This window comes from Lutzomyia longipalpis, chromosome 3 (genome assembly GCF_024334085.1).
Source record: "Lutzomyia longipalpis isolate SR_M1_2022 chromosome 3, ASM2433408v1".
NCBI lineage: Eukaryota > Metazoa > Arthropoda > Insecta > Diptera > Psychodidae > Lutzomyia > Lutzomyia longipalpis.
The window spans coordinates 29,655,214-29,675,417 of NC_074709.1; the positions used below are offsets into that span (position 1 = coordinate 29,655,214).

General features: G+C 42.2%; 2 protein-coding genes across 2 annotated transcripts; one reads left to right on the plus strand and one right to left on the minus strand.

The window, feature by feature from the left end:
* LOC129793778 (apolipophorins) lies at nt 1-15,511 on the minus strand. Its single transcript, XM_055834104.1, has 7 exons — nt 15,018-15,511; nt 8,653-11,580; nt 8,025-8,251; nt 2,372-7,877; nt 1,496-1,869; nt 725-1,198; nt 1-646 (listed from the first exon to the last, which is right to left on the minus strand). Exons 1-7 carry the CDS (start codon nt 15,091-15,093, stop codon nt 164-166), a joined length of 10,068 nt encoding a protein of 3,355 aa, XP_055690079.1. The 5' UTR covers nt 15,094-15,511; the 3' UTR covers nt 1-163.
* A 2,012-nt stretch (nt 15,512-17,523) lies between these two features.
* LOC129793780 (vesicular glutamate transporter 1) lies at nt 17,524-19,959 on the plus strand. The gene is made up of 3 exons (XM_055834105.1): nt 17,524-17,844; nt 18,016-18,205; nt 18,539-19,959. The coding sequence occupies exons 1-3, from the start codon at nt 17,757-17,759 to the stop codon at nt 19,701-19,703; spliced, it is 1,443 nt and encodes a 480-aa protein (XP_055690080.1). The 5' UTR covers nt 17,524-17,756; the 3' UTR covers nt 19,704-19,959.
* The last annotated feature ends 245 nt before the right edge of the window (nt 19,960-20,204 follow it).

A 20,204-nucleotide genomic window follows, 5' to 3' on the forward strand; every position in this document is an offset into this window, starting at 1 on the left:
TTTTTTAAACAATTTTTGGCAATTTATTAACTGCAGGAAGTTTTTTTTCTTACATTGAGAGAGAATTTCTTGTCTGTTTTTTTTTTCTTTTTAATTTTTAGATTAAATACATCGCGCTTGGGCACTTTTCCTTCAACTTCTTCATCATTTCTTAACTCTTTGTTTAGCCCCTCTGCAGCCGCTGCACTTGCTTGAGGAGCTTTACCTCAACCACGGAGCACTTCTCCTCCGCATGGAGACCATATTTAACTTGACATTCACAATCAAGGTGCGTCTCATGGCGTGCCGCGTGATCTGCAACGGCATTCACGACGGCCGTTGTGAATTGTTTCTTCGCTTTGGGATTGCCCGCCAGGTAGTTCTGCAGGATGAAGGTGAAGCCACCGGCATCCTGGACGAGTTCCATGCCCAAATCTTCTTGGTACTTGATTGCCTTGCGCCATGCCTGCTGCCCGGGATTCACGCGTTTCTTTGCATCTGCCATCTGGATGACTGTGCGTGAGCTGAAGCCAACAATATCATTCACCTTAGCGCCCTTTGCGTCCTTCCCGGAGATGCTGAACTCCTCAACGGGTGACAAGAGATGAAGCTGAATGCCTTGCTTCTTCACCTGAGAATTGGCAAAGGCTGACATGATGCTCTTGCTCTGCAAAAAGGGAAAAAGTTAAAAATCCGTTAAAAAAAAAAGATTTTTCAAAAGAATCAAAGAAAAAGAGATTCTTACGGGATTGCTGGAATGCGCTAGAGAGTCTGAACGAACGGCAAAGATAATCTTCGTTGCCTTTGCACGGAAGGGATAGGCCATGGCCTCCTGGAAGGCACGTGCATCGGCGGACAAGCCCAAATCAGCTGCCAAATTCTCCGTAGTGTTGGCCCATTGCTCGAGGAAGTCATCAACACGCTCAAAGCCTGTCTTGAGGTGAAGATCACACCGTGGGACACCCTCATCGCGTGGCGTGAGCTTTCCGTGCACGTCCAACTTGCCGTTGTGCGTGAAGTGACTCGGATAGCGGTGATGCTTCTCAAAACCAATCACAGCCACATTCACGTCACCCATGTCGAAGGCACGCAACTCCTTTCGCAGCTCCGTGGCCACTTGATGCGTGAATTCCGTCAGCAGGAGTGGTTGACTCGTGTCCACAACAAAGACAACATCAGCCTGCTTTTGGGGTGCCTTTACGGAGAATGTTGACCCAATCTGCAATGCCCGAGGGGAAGAAATATTAAAATGATTTTTAAAGGCTTCAAAATTTGCTTAAATTCACTCAAAAACATTAAAAATAAAAATTAATTTGTTGAAATAAATATTCAGTAAACAAATGATTGAGCTAACAAATGTTCAATCATGAATCAAATTGATAAATTAATTGAGCGAGTCAATCGGTTGATCAATCATTGGTCAATTATTTGTCAATCTCAGGACAATTATCATTTATAAAACAAAAAGCTTAGAAAAAAGCTTTAAAAAATAAATAATAAAAAGAATTCTACTCACATTTCTATTTTCTGAGCAGGTCAAACACTTCTGTGGCACACTCACGGGTATCCCGTCGAGACGTGCTGCACTCACGTAGGCACTGACAATGTTGCACGCAACCTCTGTCTTCTTTGCTGCTGGTGCATCCCCAACGGCATGCTGACACGCCTCGCGGTAGTTGGTGGGATCATTCACGAGGAAGGCGAGTCTCAGAGCGGGATCACTGCTGAACAGTGAAGCGCATGGCTCTGTAAGTGGTGCTCCGTGGGCATGTGGATGATGTGAAGCACCCACAGCTGGGCAGGATGGTGTCACGCCGTAGGCATTGCCGAATTCCGCATAATTCCCTGCAAGCTTACCCTCTGGCAGTTGGAAGTCATCGAAGGGTTCACCTAAAAGCGGGGAAAATTAGTTTTTTTTTCTCTCTTAAATGAATCTTTTTTGAAAATTTCGTTGGCAATTTGAAGTTTATACATTTTTTTAAATAAATTTTTCTTCCCGGAATGGTTTGATGTGCTTCCCGGAAAGTGCCATAAGTGGCTGGAAGTTGTGTAGTCATACTTCCCATTGCATCAGGAAGTTTCTAAGGGATTTCAGGAACCTCCTTTTCAACTCCCGGCTGATCCGTGATGTCATCTTTGGGTCAAAATCAGAGTTGATAAAAATGCTTCACGCAATTGCAAAGAGGACTTCTTAAATGGACAGATTTTGACCGAAAGATAACGTCAAGGATCAGCCGGGAGTTGAAAAGAAGGTTCCTAAAATCCCTTAAAGTCTTCCTGATGCAATAAACAGCCTTACTGAACAACTTTCAGGCACTTTCGGCACTTTCCGGGAAGCTCATTAAATAGTTCCGGGAAGAAAAGTTTATTCAAAAGTTGCTCATCAACTCACCATTTCCATTGCCAAGGATGCCTCGGAGGCGTCCACGGTAGAACCCACTGACTTTCACATGGCACGTAATGAGATCTGTTGTGCACATAACTTCTGCACCGGAAAGGGAGAGCAGGGTGACGGTGTAGTAGCGACGCCAGATGTGGAAGTCTCCGGAGTGAACGGGCAGATCGACGGCTTTGTCGTTAACTTTAACTGCACCTCCAACGTCCACTGTGGCCACATTGGGCCCATCGAAAAGCGACACGGAGGACATTTTGCCCTTTTGCAGCGTCGCGACGACAGAGAAGTTTCCATGGAGGAAATCACGCGCCAGGATGTAGGAACAATCACCGGGGAAGGTGAAATGACGCCCATCGAAGGTGAAAATGTGCTGCCCATCAATTACATGCCCTGCCAGTGGGAAGGGTGGCAGGAGATTCAGCGTGAGACGTCCATTGGGTGTGAGGGAAGTGAGTAGATCACGTGGTGTGAGGAATCGCTCATTTCGCAGGTAATTCACCGGTGAGAGACGAATGGATGAGATGTAGGGTACACGCCGGAGGATGTCCAGGGAGAAGGGAAGTGGGATACCACCGGGAGCGACATTGAGGCTTCCCGTGACGTCAGTTGGTTGACTCTTAACCAACTGAATCACCGCCTTTGTGGCCACAACGCCCTTTGAGTAGATCTGCTTCAAATGTTCCAAATCATTGACATCCTTCTTGCCCAGTTTTGCCTCAATGTAGCTCACAATGCTCTCAATGAAGTCCCTAATCTCCTGCGATGGGACTGCATCGCGTATTACCGTGTTGAATTCCCTCATGAGGTTGATCACGTGCTCAGGGATGTTGTATTCAACGAATAAAGCGTTGTACTTCTCTTTGAGTAAATCAATTCCAGGCAGGGATGCTACGTAGTCCTGTACAAGACGCTGAAGATCAGCAATTTCCTTCTGAACTGCCGTCAGGAGTTCCGTTGCACCACGCACAAAGCGCCCAATTGTCTCCGATGACACCTTTGCCACCTTATTGAAGTCCTCTTCGTAGTCCTTGAGAGCCTTTGCCACACGCTCAATTGTTCCCGAGAGGAGGGAAACTGTGTCCAGGTAGACGGTGTGGAGGATCTTCTCAACAGCTGCATACCATTCAACGAGAGATGGTAGAATGCGTGCATTGAAGATTTCAACGAGATTGCTGTAGAAGGATGTAATGATCTCACTGACCTTCTTCAGGCTCTGCACGGTGACTTCGAAGAGATCAGCAAAGGTCTTCGCAACAACCCCACAGATCTTTGCAGCTGCATCAATTATTGGCTTAATTGAGGGATCCTTCTCCAACTCCTGCAGGATCTTTGACAATTCCTCCTTAATGTTCTTCGCAACAGCATCAAACTCTGGGATCTCCTTCTGAATGTTCCCATATTGCTGAGCAATGTGTGTGCGTGTCTCTGAAACCTTTGCCTCAATGTGCTTCTTGGTATTCTCCAAATCCTGCTTGACTGTTGTCTGAACTTCCTGCAGGAATTGACGCATCTGATCGCTGTTCATTTGATACTTCGACGCGAGGAAGTGTTGCTGATCGAGGGTAACTTGTGCTGTGAAAATATCCCCTTTCTGGCTGTTAATCTTGAAGCTGGCAGCACGATTAATGGCAAATTCCCCGTCAACTGTTACCAAATTAGCCCGAGACAGATGAACCTTCGCCTCAGTTAGGCCCTTTGCACTTCCACTCATTGTAATGGGGGTGGATTTGAAGGGACGAATTGTTGCCTGCCCCGCAATACTCTTATCACCAATCTTTGCATCGGCAACAAAGAGATCTTCCTCCAGAGCTGTAATGCGTGCATAGAGATCCGCCGGGGTGATACTGAAGAGAGCCGAGCCCTGAACTCCGGCAAATTTAGCATCACCCTGGAAGCTAGCTGCCCGACGTTCAGGTGCAAGAGCTGCATGCCCGGAGGCACGGTAGTCAAGCCCATGCTTCGAGGTTACATCCACACTTGCTGACACATTGAACGCACGTCCCTTCTCTGTATTTGCAATCCTCCCAACGACAACAACCTCCTTGGCGGCTGTCTTGAAGACATCAAAGTTCAACTTAACATTCGCCTCATGCGCTGTAGCATCAATTGCACCAGCAGCTGTCACCGAGAGTGTCCTAATTGCGGGATGAGCAAAAGTCAGAGCACTTTCGAAGCTTCCTGATCCCTTTTTGGGTTCCTTTGTGTGTGCCTTCAAGCCAACACGTACACTCTCATGGGGTTTATTCTTCTTATCCAAGTACAGCGCTCCCGACACATCCCATTTGCCAAACAATGTCTCCGGACGCTCAAACACTCCCTCCAGGGCAATTGTGCGCTCTGGCAAGGTTACAACCACCCCGGCACTCTTGGAATGAATGTACATTGAGTACTGATACTGTGGCTTATCCTGTGCCTGCAAATGCATCTCAATTGTGTGATCCAACTCAACGCCCTTCCTGCTTGTTTCAGCCTTCAGGCCAAACTCATGCGAATACCCGAGCTTACGCAGATCAATTGACACAACAATCTGATGCTTGAAACTATCCAGATCAGCCTGAGAGATTGTCGACTGGATATCCAGATGAATACACTGCTGTTGCTTCTCACAGGCAGCATGCTTCAGCTGAACATTCTTATCGGTTATCTTGAGTTCCCCAACAATACTCTTAGGCCCGAGATGGGCATTAACAATGAATGAAACTCCCGTTTCTTGATTCTCAGCCTGAGTCAATGTGTGATGGATGAACTTCAGGTGCGCTTCGCTTTCCTTTTCGTAGAACTTAACATTCCCCTTTGCCTCAAACACAGTCAGAGTCTTATTCTGCTCAACGGTGTAGTCCGCGAAACCAGTAAGGATGGACTTGCCACCATTTGAAGCCTGCACCTCGACACCCTTTGATGCTCCCTGATGTTTACTCTTGAGTTCTCCGTGGAACTTGTCCAATTTCAATTTAGGTGCATCAATGTCCACCTTTGCTGCAAAGTTCTCAATGGAAGCTGCTGCAATTTCACCCGTTGCATCAACATTGTAATCAAGGAGATTCTCAATTTTAACCTTCCCGTTGTACTTCTTCTCGCCAACACGGGCAAACCCAGCAAAGAACTTCACCTCCTTCTTCGGATAGATTACAACAAGGTCCACAGATGGGTTTGCATCGGACAAGACAACAGCACTGTTCAGCCCGTATGTGTCCTTGTTAACGGTCACATCGACAGCACTCCGGACAACACCTTCATTGGTTTTAGCGGCCTTTACGTTAAAAACAACATTTGAGGCCTTCTCGTAGGGAGTCTCCAGTGTGGCGTGCAGATCAATTTCCCTTCCTTCCGTTCGCTTAAGCACAGCCTTTCCGTGAATCTTCTTATCCTTGGCATAATTAACTTCCGCTTCGAGATTGCATTTCCCACTTTGACCATCAGGAGTCTCTTCGTGGTTGTAGGTAAGAGCAACGGAAACAGGATCCCTCTCATGAAGCTTCAGGTCAACTTTGACATTTGCATGATCCTCATTTGCAACTCCGGCAACATTTACATGAGACTCCTTGCCGTCTGTCTTGACGCTCAGCTTCCACTTGGTGTCATACACACCATGATCAACCTGCGGAGTGAGGAAGCTTCCACTGGATTTAACCTCAATCGTGCGTGCTTTGTCACCCTTGGAACTTCCGGAAAAGGTAACATCGTACTCATTTGCCTTTGCACGTCCCCCAATTACGTAGCGTCCAACAAGCTGAACATCTCCATCTTTCTCCGACTTTACGGCAACATTGAAGTCCGCATGATCCTGCGAATATTCCGGAACGCGCAGTGTTACCTTAATGGAGCGTGCAAAGAGACTTCCAGCAACACTCAAATCACCATCAATTGCCCGAGTGTTCTCCTTAGCAGCCTTATGATGCAAATCCAGCTTAACCGTCACATCCTTCCCGTCGAGATCTTTGTACACAACAGTGTGCTTAGCCTGGAAGATCTTCTCACTCCATTTGGCATTGAGGAGTTGCGATGAGAGGGACAATGAACGGACTTGATTATTCGGGAGTTTATCACTAACTGCAACTTCATTGCTTCCCCGAATTCCATCTCCCTGTGGACGTACTTCACGCTTTATTGAACCACTTAGCTTCCTACCCGTTGGGAGGGTTACATCAAATTGTCCCGTCAACACACCATCTCCGGCTTTCCCATCAAGAGCACCCTCAACGTTGCACACATACCGTTCGGTGAAGACTTCAACTTCATTATTGCTGCGGAAGGATTGACTCTCAACGAGATTGCGCGTATCAACGCGAAGGGTACGTCGTCCGCCACCATTGGCTGTGTCGTAGAAGACTTCCGTTGCAACATTGTAGATTGGAGCTTCAATGGCAAAATTTGTGACAACCTTTATTCCCTTTGAGAGCTTGAGAACGTTCAGATTGACCGTTGCAGTGCCATTGCCACCAGTTGCGGTGAAATCACCTGAGCCTTCGAGAATTTCCTTAACCGTGACCTGCATGTTACCATCTTGGGTGTTTCCCTTGCGATTGAGTGTCCCCTTGAAGGTGACGAGATCATTTTTACCCGCAGACAAGGAGCCGTGCGTATTGCCACCCTGTGGTTTGAGTTTCAGCTCAAACTTTGCAACATACGGCTGTTGTTTCTCACCAAATTGTGCCTTTGCATCAGCCACAATGTCCGCTTCCTGTGCACTGATCCTATGCCCAATGACACCATTCGCTTCAAGGCTCAACCCTGTGCTGGTGAACAAACGATTGGAGTACTTTGAGGCATTCTCCTGCACAATGCGCTTAGCAATAACACTCAACTTCTTCTTATTGATCGATGCATCAGCTTCAACGGCATAGTCGCCCTTTGTCTTCTCATTGAGCTTCACATCCAACTTCGATGAAGCCTCCTTGCCACCGTACTCCAGCCCAACGTCATACTTGATCACTGATCCATCAACAAAGTTCCCATTGAGACGGGCTTTCAATGGAAGATGACTCAGCTCCAGCTCATTGTTGAAAAGAAGCTCCTCTAGGCGGTACTTTGAGTACTTATGCCGCCACTGCTGCAGCGCCTTAATGTGATGACTCCCACCTGATCCGTATCCATAGTCAAGTTCCAAATGATTGAGAATCTCATTTGTCTGATAGGAAACTTTGTATTGGACATTTGCATGCCAGCCGCATTTAACTTTGAGATCCAAATTCAGGCGATTCGCTTCAAATTGCAACGAGCCCTTGACTGTTCCCGTATCACCACGATGGTCAATCTTGAGGTCTGTATCGAAGGCTGTACCACGTTGGGTAACAGTTCCAGACACAGTGAGTGGGTTGGATGTGAAGTAGCCTCCCTTGAGTCTGATATCCTGCAGATCGTAGCGCATCTGACCACCACCATCATTCACCTTAATCTTCCCTTCAACGCTATACCCGAGGGCTGTATTGTCCCTGCTTGCTGGTGTCTTAACCACGAGTATTGGGCTGTATTCGCGCTTTGCTTCATCCTTTGTAAAGCCAATCTGCGAAAAAAGAACAAATTTCTTGTTTTTATAACCGTTAACGGTTTAAAATTTCAAAGAAAAATGTGAGGTTATGGGCTTAGCGTCAGTGGAGCCATTTTGTTTAAAAATCGAAGACAATAAACAAAGAAGAAAGAGAAAACTCACCTTTGCAATGTATTCATTCCCTTGATCCTTTGCTTTGGCATACAGAGCAACTTCCTTTTCATTATTAGCAAGTCCAGCTTCTCCCATTACCTTTCGATAGGGTGAATCAAGTTCAGCTCTAACGAAAATGTTGGGAGATGTTGCCGATTCAAAGGCAAGAGTTGTTGTGCGTGGATCAGATGAATCAGGTGTATCAAAGGTGAATCTAATGTACTGAAGGCTTTCGTCTGATCAAAATAAAAGGTCAAAAGTTAGAGAAGCTCAAAAGCAGGCTAGACTTACTGCTAAGTTAGAGGATCAGCCTTAGTTCTAAGTTAGAAGAGCAGCCATACAGTTAAGTTAGATTATCCTTACTGCTGAGTTAGAAGATGAAACTTACTGCAAAGTTCGAGGAGTAGTTTTACTGCTAAGTGAAAAGCTTACCCTTACTGCAAAGTTAGTAGGTCAGTTTTACTGCTAAGATCAGCCTTACTGTAAAATCAGTAGGCCAGTTAAACTGCTAAGTTAATAAGTCAGTCTTATTGTTAAATTAGAAGAACAACTTTACTGCTCAGTTAAAGATCATCCTTATTTCTAAGTTAGTAAGCCAGTCTTACTGCTAAGTAAGTTAGAAGATCAACCTGCTTACCTTTGTGACTGTGACTGAAGGCAAAGTGATAGGATGAGTCAACTTCCAGCCAAACTGCAATGCGATTGGCACCATTGAGGGGGAATGGAGCAACACCCGTATTCCCAGGAATGGTAACATTGTAGTCCGTGCAGAAGGTGACGCCGGTGTAGCGATGAAGTTGATCGAAGCATCCATTGAAGGCGGTACGTTTGGATGAGAAGCGCAACGGCACTGAAACACTCTGTTGGCCACGTTCACGAGTGTACAAAACAATGTCGTGGTTGATGCTGAAGATTTCCTGCTTCTTGCGCGGCATGGAGATCTTCACGTCAACCTTGCAGGGTTTCTCCTGGAAGGAAACCTTCACATCAGCTCCAGTTGAGGTGTGCACAGATCCAGACACTTGGATGCCCGATGTAACAGCGTAAGCATCAACAAGGAGTGCTCCAACAAGTTCCAAATTAGCCGAGGGGACAACCTTCAGCTGAACAGGTGATTGCGATGGGTTCCGCCACAGGCGACGAATATCAATGGCACCACTTGTCTCCAAACCCACAACACCCGTTGCATGAGCCGTCAAGCGAAGTGGAAGACCACCAGCTGTTGGATAGCTTAGCTCCCCATCGACAAATAATGCGTGAGCTTCGAAGTTTCTCTGGAATTTCGTTGCTCCATCGAGGAATTCCTTCACAATCTTACTGAGTTGTGCTGCAACGTCATCCGGGGTGGTTGGTAGATCATCTCCAAGCGACAGGAAGACCAATTCATTGCCCAGGAATTTAACACTGACGTCCAAATCCAAATCAGACGATGTTACATCATTGGGCAGGATGACGTTCTTTGCAAAGGCATTCAGATCAGCTTTGGAGACATCGCGGCGCCCCCTGAGGAGCCCTTCGGTTCTCTTGTGAGCATCTTCAACGGTTTTCTTGAGGAAATCGTAAAGTTGTTGGGGAGATTTGGAGGATAAGATTCCCTTTGGACCGAGATAGCGCTCAATGACACTATCGAGATTCCCTTGACGTACACTGAGATCGAGCACATTGAAGGCATTCCCAAAGAGTTCTCCTGTAACATTAACCGTAGCTGAACGTGGGAGGAAGCTTGAATGGGAGTAGATGATGTTGCTGTCAACGGAAGCACCCAATCCGAGGGAATCCACAGCGTAGGAGAGTTCACGTGAATGCGAATAGCGACGGAGATCAAAGGGGAATCTCTTGGCTGTTCTCACACGTCCCAGAACTTCCCTTGCTGTCTGTCGTGCTGGGTCTGTTGTAGCTCTCAATGAAGCAAGGTGACTCGTGATGAAGGCTCCAACTTGTTGAATTTCCTCCCCATCGAGGAGTTTCTGCAGATGATCAGCCAACTGAGGCGTTGGGCATTTAGTCAGGGCAAGGTAGGCCTGAAGTCTCAGCTCTGGGTCTTGAGCAACATCATCCAGGAGTTGCACAAGATTGTCGTAGACGCGCTTCTCACATGAAACACCCTCGAGTGCTTCAATGGCAGCAACACGAATCCTCGACTTGGTATTCTTCTGCGTGCACGCAATCACATTGTCCACCAGCTTGCGCCCAATGTAGCCGTGAGTGTTGCGAATTCCCTTAAGGGCTGTCACAATGACATCCTCCTCCTTCTTCTTCCGTGGCTGACACTGATGCAAATGCCCCGTGAAACGATCCAAAACCTTATCGAGCTGCTCATCTGTACACGAGTACTGATCACAGTACTTCCGCACGAGTGTTCCCGTTGCCAGGAGGGCTTCCGGAAGGACATTTGGGGTGTTTGGGGTGAGTTTTTGGAAGGAATTAATTGAATCGCGATCCAGGGATGTTACGAGATTCATACTCAGCATAGCCAGACGTTGTTCCTGTGGTGTGAAAGCACGTCCACTCAGGAGATCAATAATTGCCTCAACAGCATCACCCGTAGCTGTCCTGAAGAGAGCATCCAAGTAAATCTTCCGTGCCAAGTCACTACGCTCATGGAGGGATTTGGAAACAATTGTCTGGAAGGTGGTTTTGATGTCATTCTTCCCGGTGTCGCGCAACAAACGGACAATATCGACAAACTGGGATGTTGCATTGGCCCCAACGCCATCGGCAAAACTATCCACAGCCTCACGAATAACATCCCTCAACCGTTGAGATGTTGCTGCACCACCTTCACGTGGAGTCTCAAAGGCAATTCCACGCTGAACCGTTGCAGCTTCAACATTCTTTGGGGCTCCTTTTGAATTTCCACTGAGACGAAGCTTTGTCTGAACCTTTGCCCTTGCTCCCGCTGAGGCAGTTGAGAAGGCAACAAATCGGTATTCCTCATCAACTGTTGCAGAATCAACAACACCACCCTTTAGCCTGACCTCACTGCTGTAGTCACCATTCAGCGTAGGCGTTGACTTGATCCCAGAAGCCTCATTAAAGACACTCCCTGACAGGGTATGCCCGAGAGTTTCCCTTCCGCTGCAGAGATTGAGATTCCTCGCACGATTGATGATCGTCACACCACCCTGTTGACTCACACTCACCACCGAATGGCACGTTCCAAAGATATCGTGATCAGTTACGCTGCCATCATCCCCGCCATTCACAAAAGCCGAAGCAATGGCACGCTTAATGTTAACGGAGAACGTGGCATCATCTTCCTGCGTGCAAATGTTCTCGCTGCCCAGAGCAAACTTGACGGGCTTCGCGAGATTCGTTAGCAATTCAGCAGGAGAGAATTTCTTATCATCCGCCCCGTGGAGGGTGATCTTCGACACGGTTACGGCAAAATTGCATTTATCAATGGCAAAGACAGAGGCTTCAGCTTCAAAACGAACACGCCGCTCAATTGCATCAACTCCAGCCAGGAGGACACCAGCTGATGATTCAACCTTGTACTGGTACACCTGACCCGTTTGCAGCTTTACGCGATTATTGGCTGCTGAGCACTCCAGGTTGCATTTACCTGTGCAAGCAATTTGAGATTGTTTTTTAATTAATAAATTAACGTAAATTCCTAAATTTATATAGGCCTGAAGAAGATAGCCAATGTAGATCGAAATGTCAGTTAATTTAGGAAATAAGAAGACAGATTTTCTTTCTTTTATTTATTGATTATTTTTATTTCTTTCTCCTTTCATTGGAACAAGAATTTTCTTTTGAATATCTCAGGTATTTTTAAAATGCTTAAAATGAGAACAAACAGATGGTCCAGCCGGGTAAACATTTTCTACAACAGAAACAATTGATTACACATAGTGTAAAAAATAATTTGTAGAGTATAATTTGTGTTTGGAACGTGTTAAAAAGCGAAAGGGATAATTTATTCAAAAGAAAGGACATCATTTAAAATCATTTTCAAAGCTTTATCATATTTTTATATAGGCTTTATTAAAGAAGAAACTCTTTGTATAAAATTATTATTTTATCGAGATTAAATAAAAGAAGGATCATTCTCAAAGCTCTGTTTAAAAAAAAAATTAATCTTTAGGAAGAAAGCATTAAAATCCTTAAACCTTTTAATTTTTATATTGAATAAACTTTTTTTTTACGAGAAAGTATCAAAATTAATCAATGAATGCAATAGCTAAGGACTCATAATTAAGGAAAAATTCATTTTAGCCTTAACTTCTTTTCTGAATCATTCAAATATTTCAAAATAAACTGATTAAAATTATTTATAATTAAAATTAGACAAATAAAGAGATAATCACAGCGTGTGTCAATTGAACTGCATCAAAATAAATAAAATTCTCTCTCTTATTGCGTTTATATTGATTAACCGGATGTATATTGTTTTGGTGAACTTAAACTAACTACAGTAGTACACACAGATAACCCAGAGACAGACTTTGATTCCATCTCTTATCTGTTTTTCAATATATTTTACTAATAAATATAATTCTAACAAGATAATACAAAAAATGTGTCCGCCATGTTTTTTTTGTTCAATAATTTCTCCGTATTAATCAGTTTTCTATTTACAAAAAGATAAATGGCCAATTTGCAATAACATTTATGCATTTTTGCTCTTATTTAATTACAAAATAATAACAAATTGGACCCTACTTAGGGCAGAGTCCGGTCAAATGGACTTGATATGCCGGGAAAGGCACAAATGGCTGCTTCTCAATGTGAATGAACAAATAAATAAAGTAATAAAATGATTCACTTGGAGGATGTTTTTGCATTTTTAACCTACTTTTTGGCATTCACAGCAACAAAAAGGAGATAGTCTGTAATCTATAAAAATATAATGCATTTTCTGGAAAATCCGTATAATTTTGTGGTTGATGAACTCTCTCAAGAATGCAAAAATTGTCATGTCGCTAATTTATCTGCTAAATGGACATTTTGTATATTTTCTTTGCCTTTTTTTCCTGATTGGAAATGAGAATACTTTTTTGTAAAGAATTTTTAGCCATAAAGACACGAAAAGATTGATATTAACAAAGACTTGGTTTTAAAGGTCATTTCAGGTCAAGGATTTCCAGAGAAATTGTACTAGAACATTCAATGAGCCTTGTTGGCTCTTTTCTGGTTCATTTCTAACGTTTTCTGGTCTATTTTCTAACGTATTTCTGACCTGTTTTTGTGATCAATTCCTAACGTACATAACTATACTCCTTTAAATTATTTTTTGAATTAGTTTTAACGTAATTTTCCAACAATTTCCCAGTCAAAGAAAGAGTTCTTAGTATTCCGAATATTTATGAAAAGAAAACTCATTAAGAAAGACTTTCCTACAAAAATTGTAAAATTTATGAAAATCTAATCCTGAAAAATAAACATGTTTGCAGCAGTTCAATTAGAACACTCTCTCTATTTCCAAAGAAAAATCTTTTTGAATTCAAATTCTGCGAATTTTCTATTTTTCAGTGCATCTTTCTTATTTTTCTTACGACTTATCTCAAGTCTGTCTTTCAATTCCAGCACGTGTAGCTGACTTAGCATTGCATTTACTCTGAAATTTGCTGATCTTTTAACTAAATTTTCATCTCGTGCCTCTCAATTCAAGGAAAGCCACATCATTTAATAACACTGCAAAAAGCAATGAATTTGCAAAGATTAAACGACCCTTAACCGTCTGACTTGAAGCTTTTTTTCTTCCCCTCTGAACTAAAAATAGACATAAAGCTCTGTTTTAGCCATTTTAAAGCTGATTAAAAGCATTAACAGCTTGCGAAAAAAAAGTTTGTTTGAATTTCAATGGCAAAATTCCGTAGAAAATTTTCCACTATCACCTCTTCGCAACTATGTGTGGTGACCTCTTGACCAAAGTGCGCGGCGATAGCTTTGAAAATGGAAAGTTATCGGTGATAAGTTTGCGGGTGATCTCTGGCCTTTTCCATATGAGAAAAAAGAGAGAATGTGTGTATGTACTGTATGTAGCACGATAAGGAGGATGCATTTGGGACGTCAATGGCCCCAGATGACATTGTGTAGTATAACTTTTTTTCTCTCCTCACATTTAACTTTGCGTTGATTAGAGAAGATTGAGAAGTAATCAAATAAAAAAGCCCGGCACGGGGTTTTGAGCTTTGCGCGCCGGTTTTTCGCTTCAAAAGCATTTTGAATTTCATGCTGTGCGGCATGCAAAGATGCTGCGAGCGAATGTTCTGTGGAGATGAGAGAGACGATCTCTCAGGAAAGAAGAGCTCAATGGGAATTCTTTTCATTCTCTGAACCTTTAGAATTTCTATAATAAATTCCCTCAATGAAATTAATCAAATTTATTTGTCAACGGAGAATTTTATTTTGATCAAACCGCGCAAGAGCTCTAACTTCAATTTAAGACCCATTTAGGGAGAGAAAAAAGCTAAAAAAAATATTCAATTTCTTCGTAATAAATCTTATTTTTTAATCTAACTTTTTAGCGCTTGAATTTGGGCTTAAATTTAAATTCTTTTTGCATTTTCAGCCCACTTAAAGCCACGCATCAGAACCTTTTCTTGTGACGGTCAATTCAAACGTTTTTTTTTTTAGTTTTTTTTTTGAGAATTTCTCAAAGCACATTGAAAAAGGAATTATTTGTTATTTTTTGAATTTTATAAATGAGCCTTGATACCCCTAAAAGTTGACTTCATGTTGAATCTTAAAGCTTAAATATTGCGAAGAAAAATCTTTCTTTTAATTATCAAGATTCAACTGAATTAAAACGTTAAAGATTAGCTAAAGATTAGCTAATAAAGTCATATTAATCCTTATAAAAAAAAGCTTTTTTTTAGTCCTTAAAATGGAGTTTAAGGTTTAATCTCAGCCCCATTTCTTTCAGACAATAAATAGGCAGACAAAATAAATAATTTTCTGAAAATCTCTCAAAATGATTCCTCAGGATCTTTCTTCAATGAGTTTAAAAATTCTTAGATTTTGAAGACTTTTTTTTGAGACATTCTAACTCACCTTTAATCGCAGCTGGGGCCACATAAGCCACAAGGAGGGCCACCGTGACGATGGAGATGGCCAAAAAACGCGCCATCGCAAGAAAATGATCAAACTCCTTCTTCTATTGATTTTTTTATTTCCTCAGCACTTTGTTAAACTATTTCTTTTGCGACTTCTCGGTCACTTTTCATGTCCAGAGAAGAATTTCCGTTGTTGTTGGAACACTTTGGATCACTTTTGGACACAGATATTGGAAATTATAGCCACACTGTGAGATCCAGCCAGCGGTACTGCCAGCTACGTACTGCGTTGCTCCCAACAAGTGTTCACTCCGCCACGACCGAATGATCACTGTAATGGGGCTGAAAAAATTTCCCAAACGTCCTTATGAACTTTCTTCACATGCAAACCACTACGCGGGGGGGTCGTGTGTATGAGTGAGAGGTCAAATAGGCAAGCAGCCTCCCTTTTGTGCGTCTTATCACACTCATACACATAGAGAAGATGCTCACAACTCATCTTGAGTAGCCTGAAAAGTAAAGCATGAGAAATCTTATCAAAGCCAAAACCGTGTACAGATCTCACATATTAGCAGGGAAGATGGTTGTATTGTGGCGATGGAAGTAGAGCTTCTCAGGGCCACAACGTGGTGCATGTTAATGAGGTGCTGTACCATCCAGTCAAGTCACATGAATGAAAATCACTCCCGCATCTTTCTTTATTGAGATGATCTTCACCATTTATTTGATCAACTCTGTTCTTATTTCTAGTAGTACTCTTTCTTTACTCAAGTTACTCAATAATTGTTTTATTGCTGAAGACTTTTTGAACCTGATGAAGCACGTAGATATCGTCGAAATGTCTGTTTTATGACTAATAAGAAAAGATTCGATTTTTCTACTTTAATATTCTTTTCTATCCAAAAATATTCTAATACATATCTTATAAAAATTTATTTCTTTCAAAAATAAATTATTTATTTACCTTTAATTTCTGAAAAAATGAGAGACAAATCTACAAAAACTCTTAATGAATTTTATTGAAATAAACAATTTTTATTCTTCTGTATATCTTCTAAAAATCGCAAGAATTCCACAAAATTGAATAAAAAATAATAAATTTTGTGACGTATAAGTGCTATTTAAATTTTTAAATATTTTGCATGAAGAAGCAATATTTTACAACAAATATTTTCTCTTAAATTTTGTGACTCAACATTTTTTGCCTTCATTTTATTGTTTTTTAAATTAGTTATTTTCAAGAACTATCTTTAATTACGTGATTAAGTCATTAAACTTTATTGCATTCGCATTATTACATTGGAAAAACATTCTGAAAAATTAAAGATCAGTTGAGATCTTAAGTTACAATCTAAGCTTCAATAGAACTGCTTAACTTAAATCAAGTTAAATTAAAATTATGTTAAGTTCTTAACTTTGAATCTTGCTTTAGAAAAAAGAACTTTCTTGAATATTTCTTCAAAAAAAATTTATTGCAATTTTTTAAAGCTTCAACTCAAAAAAAAACTAAATTATGAATTATTTCTGATAAATCAAAAAATATTTTTAATCTCACCAAAGTCTTGCATAACTTCTAATCTAAATCTCAACAACAAAAAAGAAGAATCCTAAAACACTCAAAATTTCCCGAAGATAATGAATAAAATGATGTAAGATTTTTTTTGGAACAGACTGCAAATGATACGGGGTTGTGATTTGCAAATCAGTGGCCTCTGCTATATAGAGTGCAGAAGATTAAAAGAAAAAAATTATTTCATTTTTGCACTGTGAATGAACGTGCTGATAAAATATTTCTGATTTCCCCAAGAGGAGGTTCAGTGAATTAAATTCATCAGTAGCCGGGAAGATAGGAGAGGAGCGAAGGCCTAATTAACAGATGCGCGCATTCTCATAAAAATGAAAATAGATTTTTAATCAGAAAAGTTTAACGTTTTTGGGACTTGAAAGTATAAGATTCTCTCTTTGTTTAATTTAAGGAATTTAATTGAAGAGTAGTTTGGGAGGGAAAAGGAAAGGATCTTGAAAGAAAAACCTTAAAAATCTTTTAAAAGTTTTTTTTTTTTATTATAGGGGTAGATTCTGATACCAATCTTTTCTTTTCTTTCCTTACAATTGTTACAATTCATCGGTTATCAGATTATTGGTATTCTGGGAAAAATTTTATACAATTTTATCATTTTTTTATTACTTTAATCTTGTTTAAAAAAAGTCTTTTTCAGCTTTTTCAGAGCTTTTTTAAGATCTTTTTGACTGTTTTCTGGTATAACTGGTACAAAAAATTCAAAATTAATTTTAAAAAATCTTTTTATTCATAAAAATCATTCATTTCAACATTTCTTTTAAAATAAAATTCTAACAAATGAATAAAAGAGTAGAAGAAGCGCATAAAGCTTCCACTTAAGACTTAAAGCTTCAGTTGAGCTTTAATGTTGAGCATGACACTGCCATCATGACAGGCAGCACGTGACTCTCTGGGGGAAGCTTCAAATGAAATGAAATGTAATCCAAACATAACCTTCTTGGAAGAGATGACTCAATATAAGTCGTGCTGGTCGCGGTGAGGCACCGCAAAGTATCGATGGTGCCGCCAAAGCAGCTCCATCTCTGTGGTTCCGCGTTTTTTCTTTGAACTCTCCGGAGTTCCTTAAAAACTGCTTTAGTTTCTTTTTTTGTCTCTCGCCTAATCTTCCGGACACACTGGCGCAGAGGGGTGCTCCTCTGAACAGTAACAGAAAAAATGTCCGTGCCCCTAAAGGATGCTTCCAATGGCACAGCACCCACACACAATAACAACGAAGATGAGGGCGTACAGGGGAGATATTGCGGTGAGTGTAATATGTGTGTGCGATGGTTGTGGGCCGACCCTAATGGCCATGAAAAAAAAAGCAAATCTGCAATTCATCACTTTGATCGATGATGCGTGACCTGATTCAGCATTTACATTCAAACAAATTAACATTGCGCGCGAATTGATTATGCAAAGTTCTCATTTCCAGATTCCATTCCTGCTCGCGTGATTCTCTACCTCCTCTCCTGGAGTGGTTTCCTCGTTTCATTCATGATGCGCAACGACATCAACATTGCCATTGTGGAGATGACAGCCAACAAGGATGAACCAGCAACACCGGATCGCTTTGACTGGTCCTTCAGTGTGCGCTCCATGATTTTGGGTACCTTCTATTGGTGGTACGTAATACACTCCACACACTGCTTGAGATGAGGTCAAAATACGGAAGAGATTGTGCTATCCCAATTGCTTCTTATCTTCCTCTGATATGCTATTGAGGGCTATTGATTTTCTTATCTTATACACAAGTAGTTCTCTTTCAAATATTTTATTAGCAATCAAATGAATCAGTTCTGTGAATTGCATTGTAGCGTATGTTGGGCAGACACTACAAAGCCTTAAAGACCGTTTAAAGCTCTTAAAGCTACAGAATTAGACCTCCCTTCATTGCCTACTAGCGCCACCTTGAAGAAAATTTCAAATAATCAAACGTTTCTTTTCAAATTTCGCAGGTACGTCGTATCTCAGGTAGTGGGTGGCATTGCTACTCAGAAATTTGGAACAAAAGCCGTTTTCGGATGGTCCCAACTGGCAACGGCTGTTTGCAGCCTCCTCATTCCCAGTGCTGCCCGTTTGCACTACGGATGGCTCATTGGACTGCGTTCAATTCAGGGTTTTGCCTCAGGGCTCACCTGGCCAGCCATGTACGCAGTTGTGGGCTATTGGATCCCACCAACGGAACGTAGTCGCTTCATGTCGAGTTTTCAGGGATTCAGTATTGGTATCGGGCTCACGTATCCCCTTTGTGGGTGGATTATTGCCAAATGGGACTGGCCGAGTGTCTTCTACACCACAGGGACTATTGGTGTGGTTTGGTGCTGCATCTGGTGGGCTCTTGCCTTCAATCGCCCAAGTGAGCATCCACGTATTGCTCCAGCAGAGCGGAGGATGATTGAGGAAGCCGTGGCGGAGGATATTAAGGGTGGCTATGGGATGTCACCACGTTGGAGGGCAATCTTCAAATCCTTCCCCGCGTGGGTGATTGGCATCACGACATTCGGTCGTATTTGGCTGCATTACATGTTCATCATGTTTGGGCCGCTCTACATGAAGGACGTCCTAGGCTTCGACATTGAGACGAATGGCATCCTCTCGGGGGCACCCTTTCTATGCTCCTACCTCTCAGCCGTTCTCTTCTGTGCCGCAGCCGATTGGATGGTGGCTCATGGAGTCTCCCTCCTACTCGTCCGGAAGATCTTCACGGCAGTCTCTCAAGTTTTACCCGGTATCCTTATTTTCTGCATCGCCTGGACACGTAGTCAGATCCCGGTGCTTGTGATGTGGTTCGTGGCTGTCTCGTGCATAACAGCTGGGTATGCTGGTGCCATGGCCAACATCATTGACATCGCTCCGAATCTCGCGGGTCCGGTGCTCGCCTTCGCCCAAACCATTCACATGAGTGCCTCCTTCCTGGCCCCCATTGCAGCGTCAGCCATTGTCAAGGACACCACATCTACGGATCAGTGGATGGCTGCTTTTGGGCTCGCCACGGCCGTTGCCATTATCACATACTTGCCCTACCTTGCCAAAGCACAAGCAACACCGCAGCCATGGAACTACCGACAGCCCGAAAAGGGCGAGGCAGCCGTTCCGCTGCGTGAAACAACGGATCCCTGACGGACAATCTCTTCTTCTAATTTGCTACTTAAGTCACATTCCACATTGTGACCCTGCATTCCACTTAATAATATGCAACTGTCGATAGCCTAGGGCACCTTTAATGCCTTTAATAGGGGCTCCAATCCCGCCACAAAGGGATTTTCTTTTTTTTTCTTCTTATTTTACATTAATAAATATTGTAGTAGTTTGTAAAGAGAATGTTGTACAAAAAGCTCAAATAATCAAATACAGGCCATAGAGAGTTTTAATTTAACTTACCTTGTTTAATCCTTTTCAGCTCTTTTTGAGTTTTTCCCGAAGTTTTCCTTGAATTTTTTTTATCATGGCGAAGGCGTCTTTTGAATGAGACCTGCACACTTGGAGTCCTTGACAACTGATTTTCTTTACGGTTATTCTTTTTTTTTTTTATTATTTTAAAGCTTTACGACCCCAGCCTTTTCAAGCCACAAGGCCCTTTACGGTTATTCAATGATTTTACGCAATTACATCATTTTTCAT

What these genes read in the sequence shown, in the direction of transcription:
- LOC129793778 (XM_055834104.1), bottom strand. Translation starts at nt 15,093, where the DNA reads ATGGCGCGTTTTTTGGCCATCTCCATCGTCACGGTGGCCCTCCTTGTG. An exon ending in CATCCTTGGCAATGGAAATG is followed by an intron (nt 1,870 to 2,371) that starts GTGAGTTGATGA and finishes CCCCGCTTTTAG; the next exon opens with GTGAACCCTTCGATGACTTC. An exon ending in CCTGCTCAGAAAATAGAAAT is followed by an intron (nt 1,199 to 1,495) that starts GTGAGTAGAATT and finishes CGGGCATTGCAG; the next exon opens with ATTGGGTCAACATTCTCCGT.
- LOC129793780 (XM_055834105.1), top strand. Translation starts at nt 17,757, where the DNA reads ATGTCCGTGCCCCTAAAGGATGCTTCCAATGGCACAGCACCCACACAC. An exon ending in CGTACAGGGGAGATATTGCG is followed by an intron (nt 17,845 to 18,015) that starts GTGAGTGTAATA and finishes TCTCATTTCCAG; the next exon opens with ATTCCATTCCTGCTCGCGTG. An exon ending in TTGGGTACCTTCTATTGGTG is followed by an intron (nt 18,206 to 18,538) that starts GTACGTAATACA and finishes CAAATTTCGCAG; the next exon opens with GTACGTCGTATCTCAGGTAG.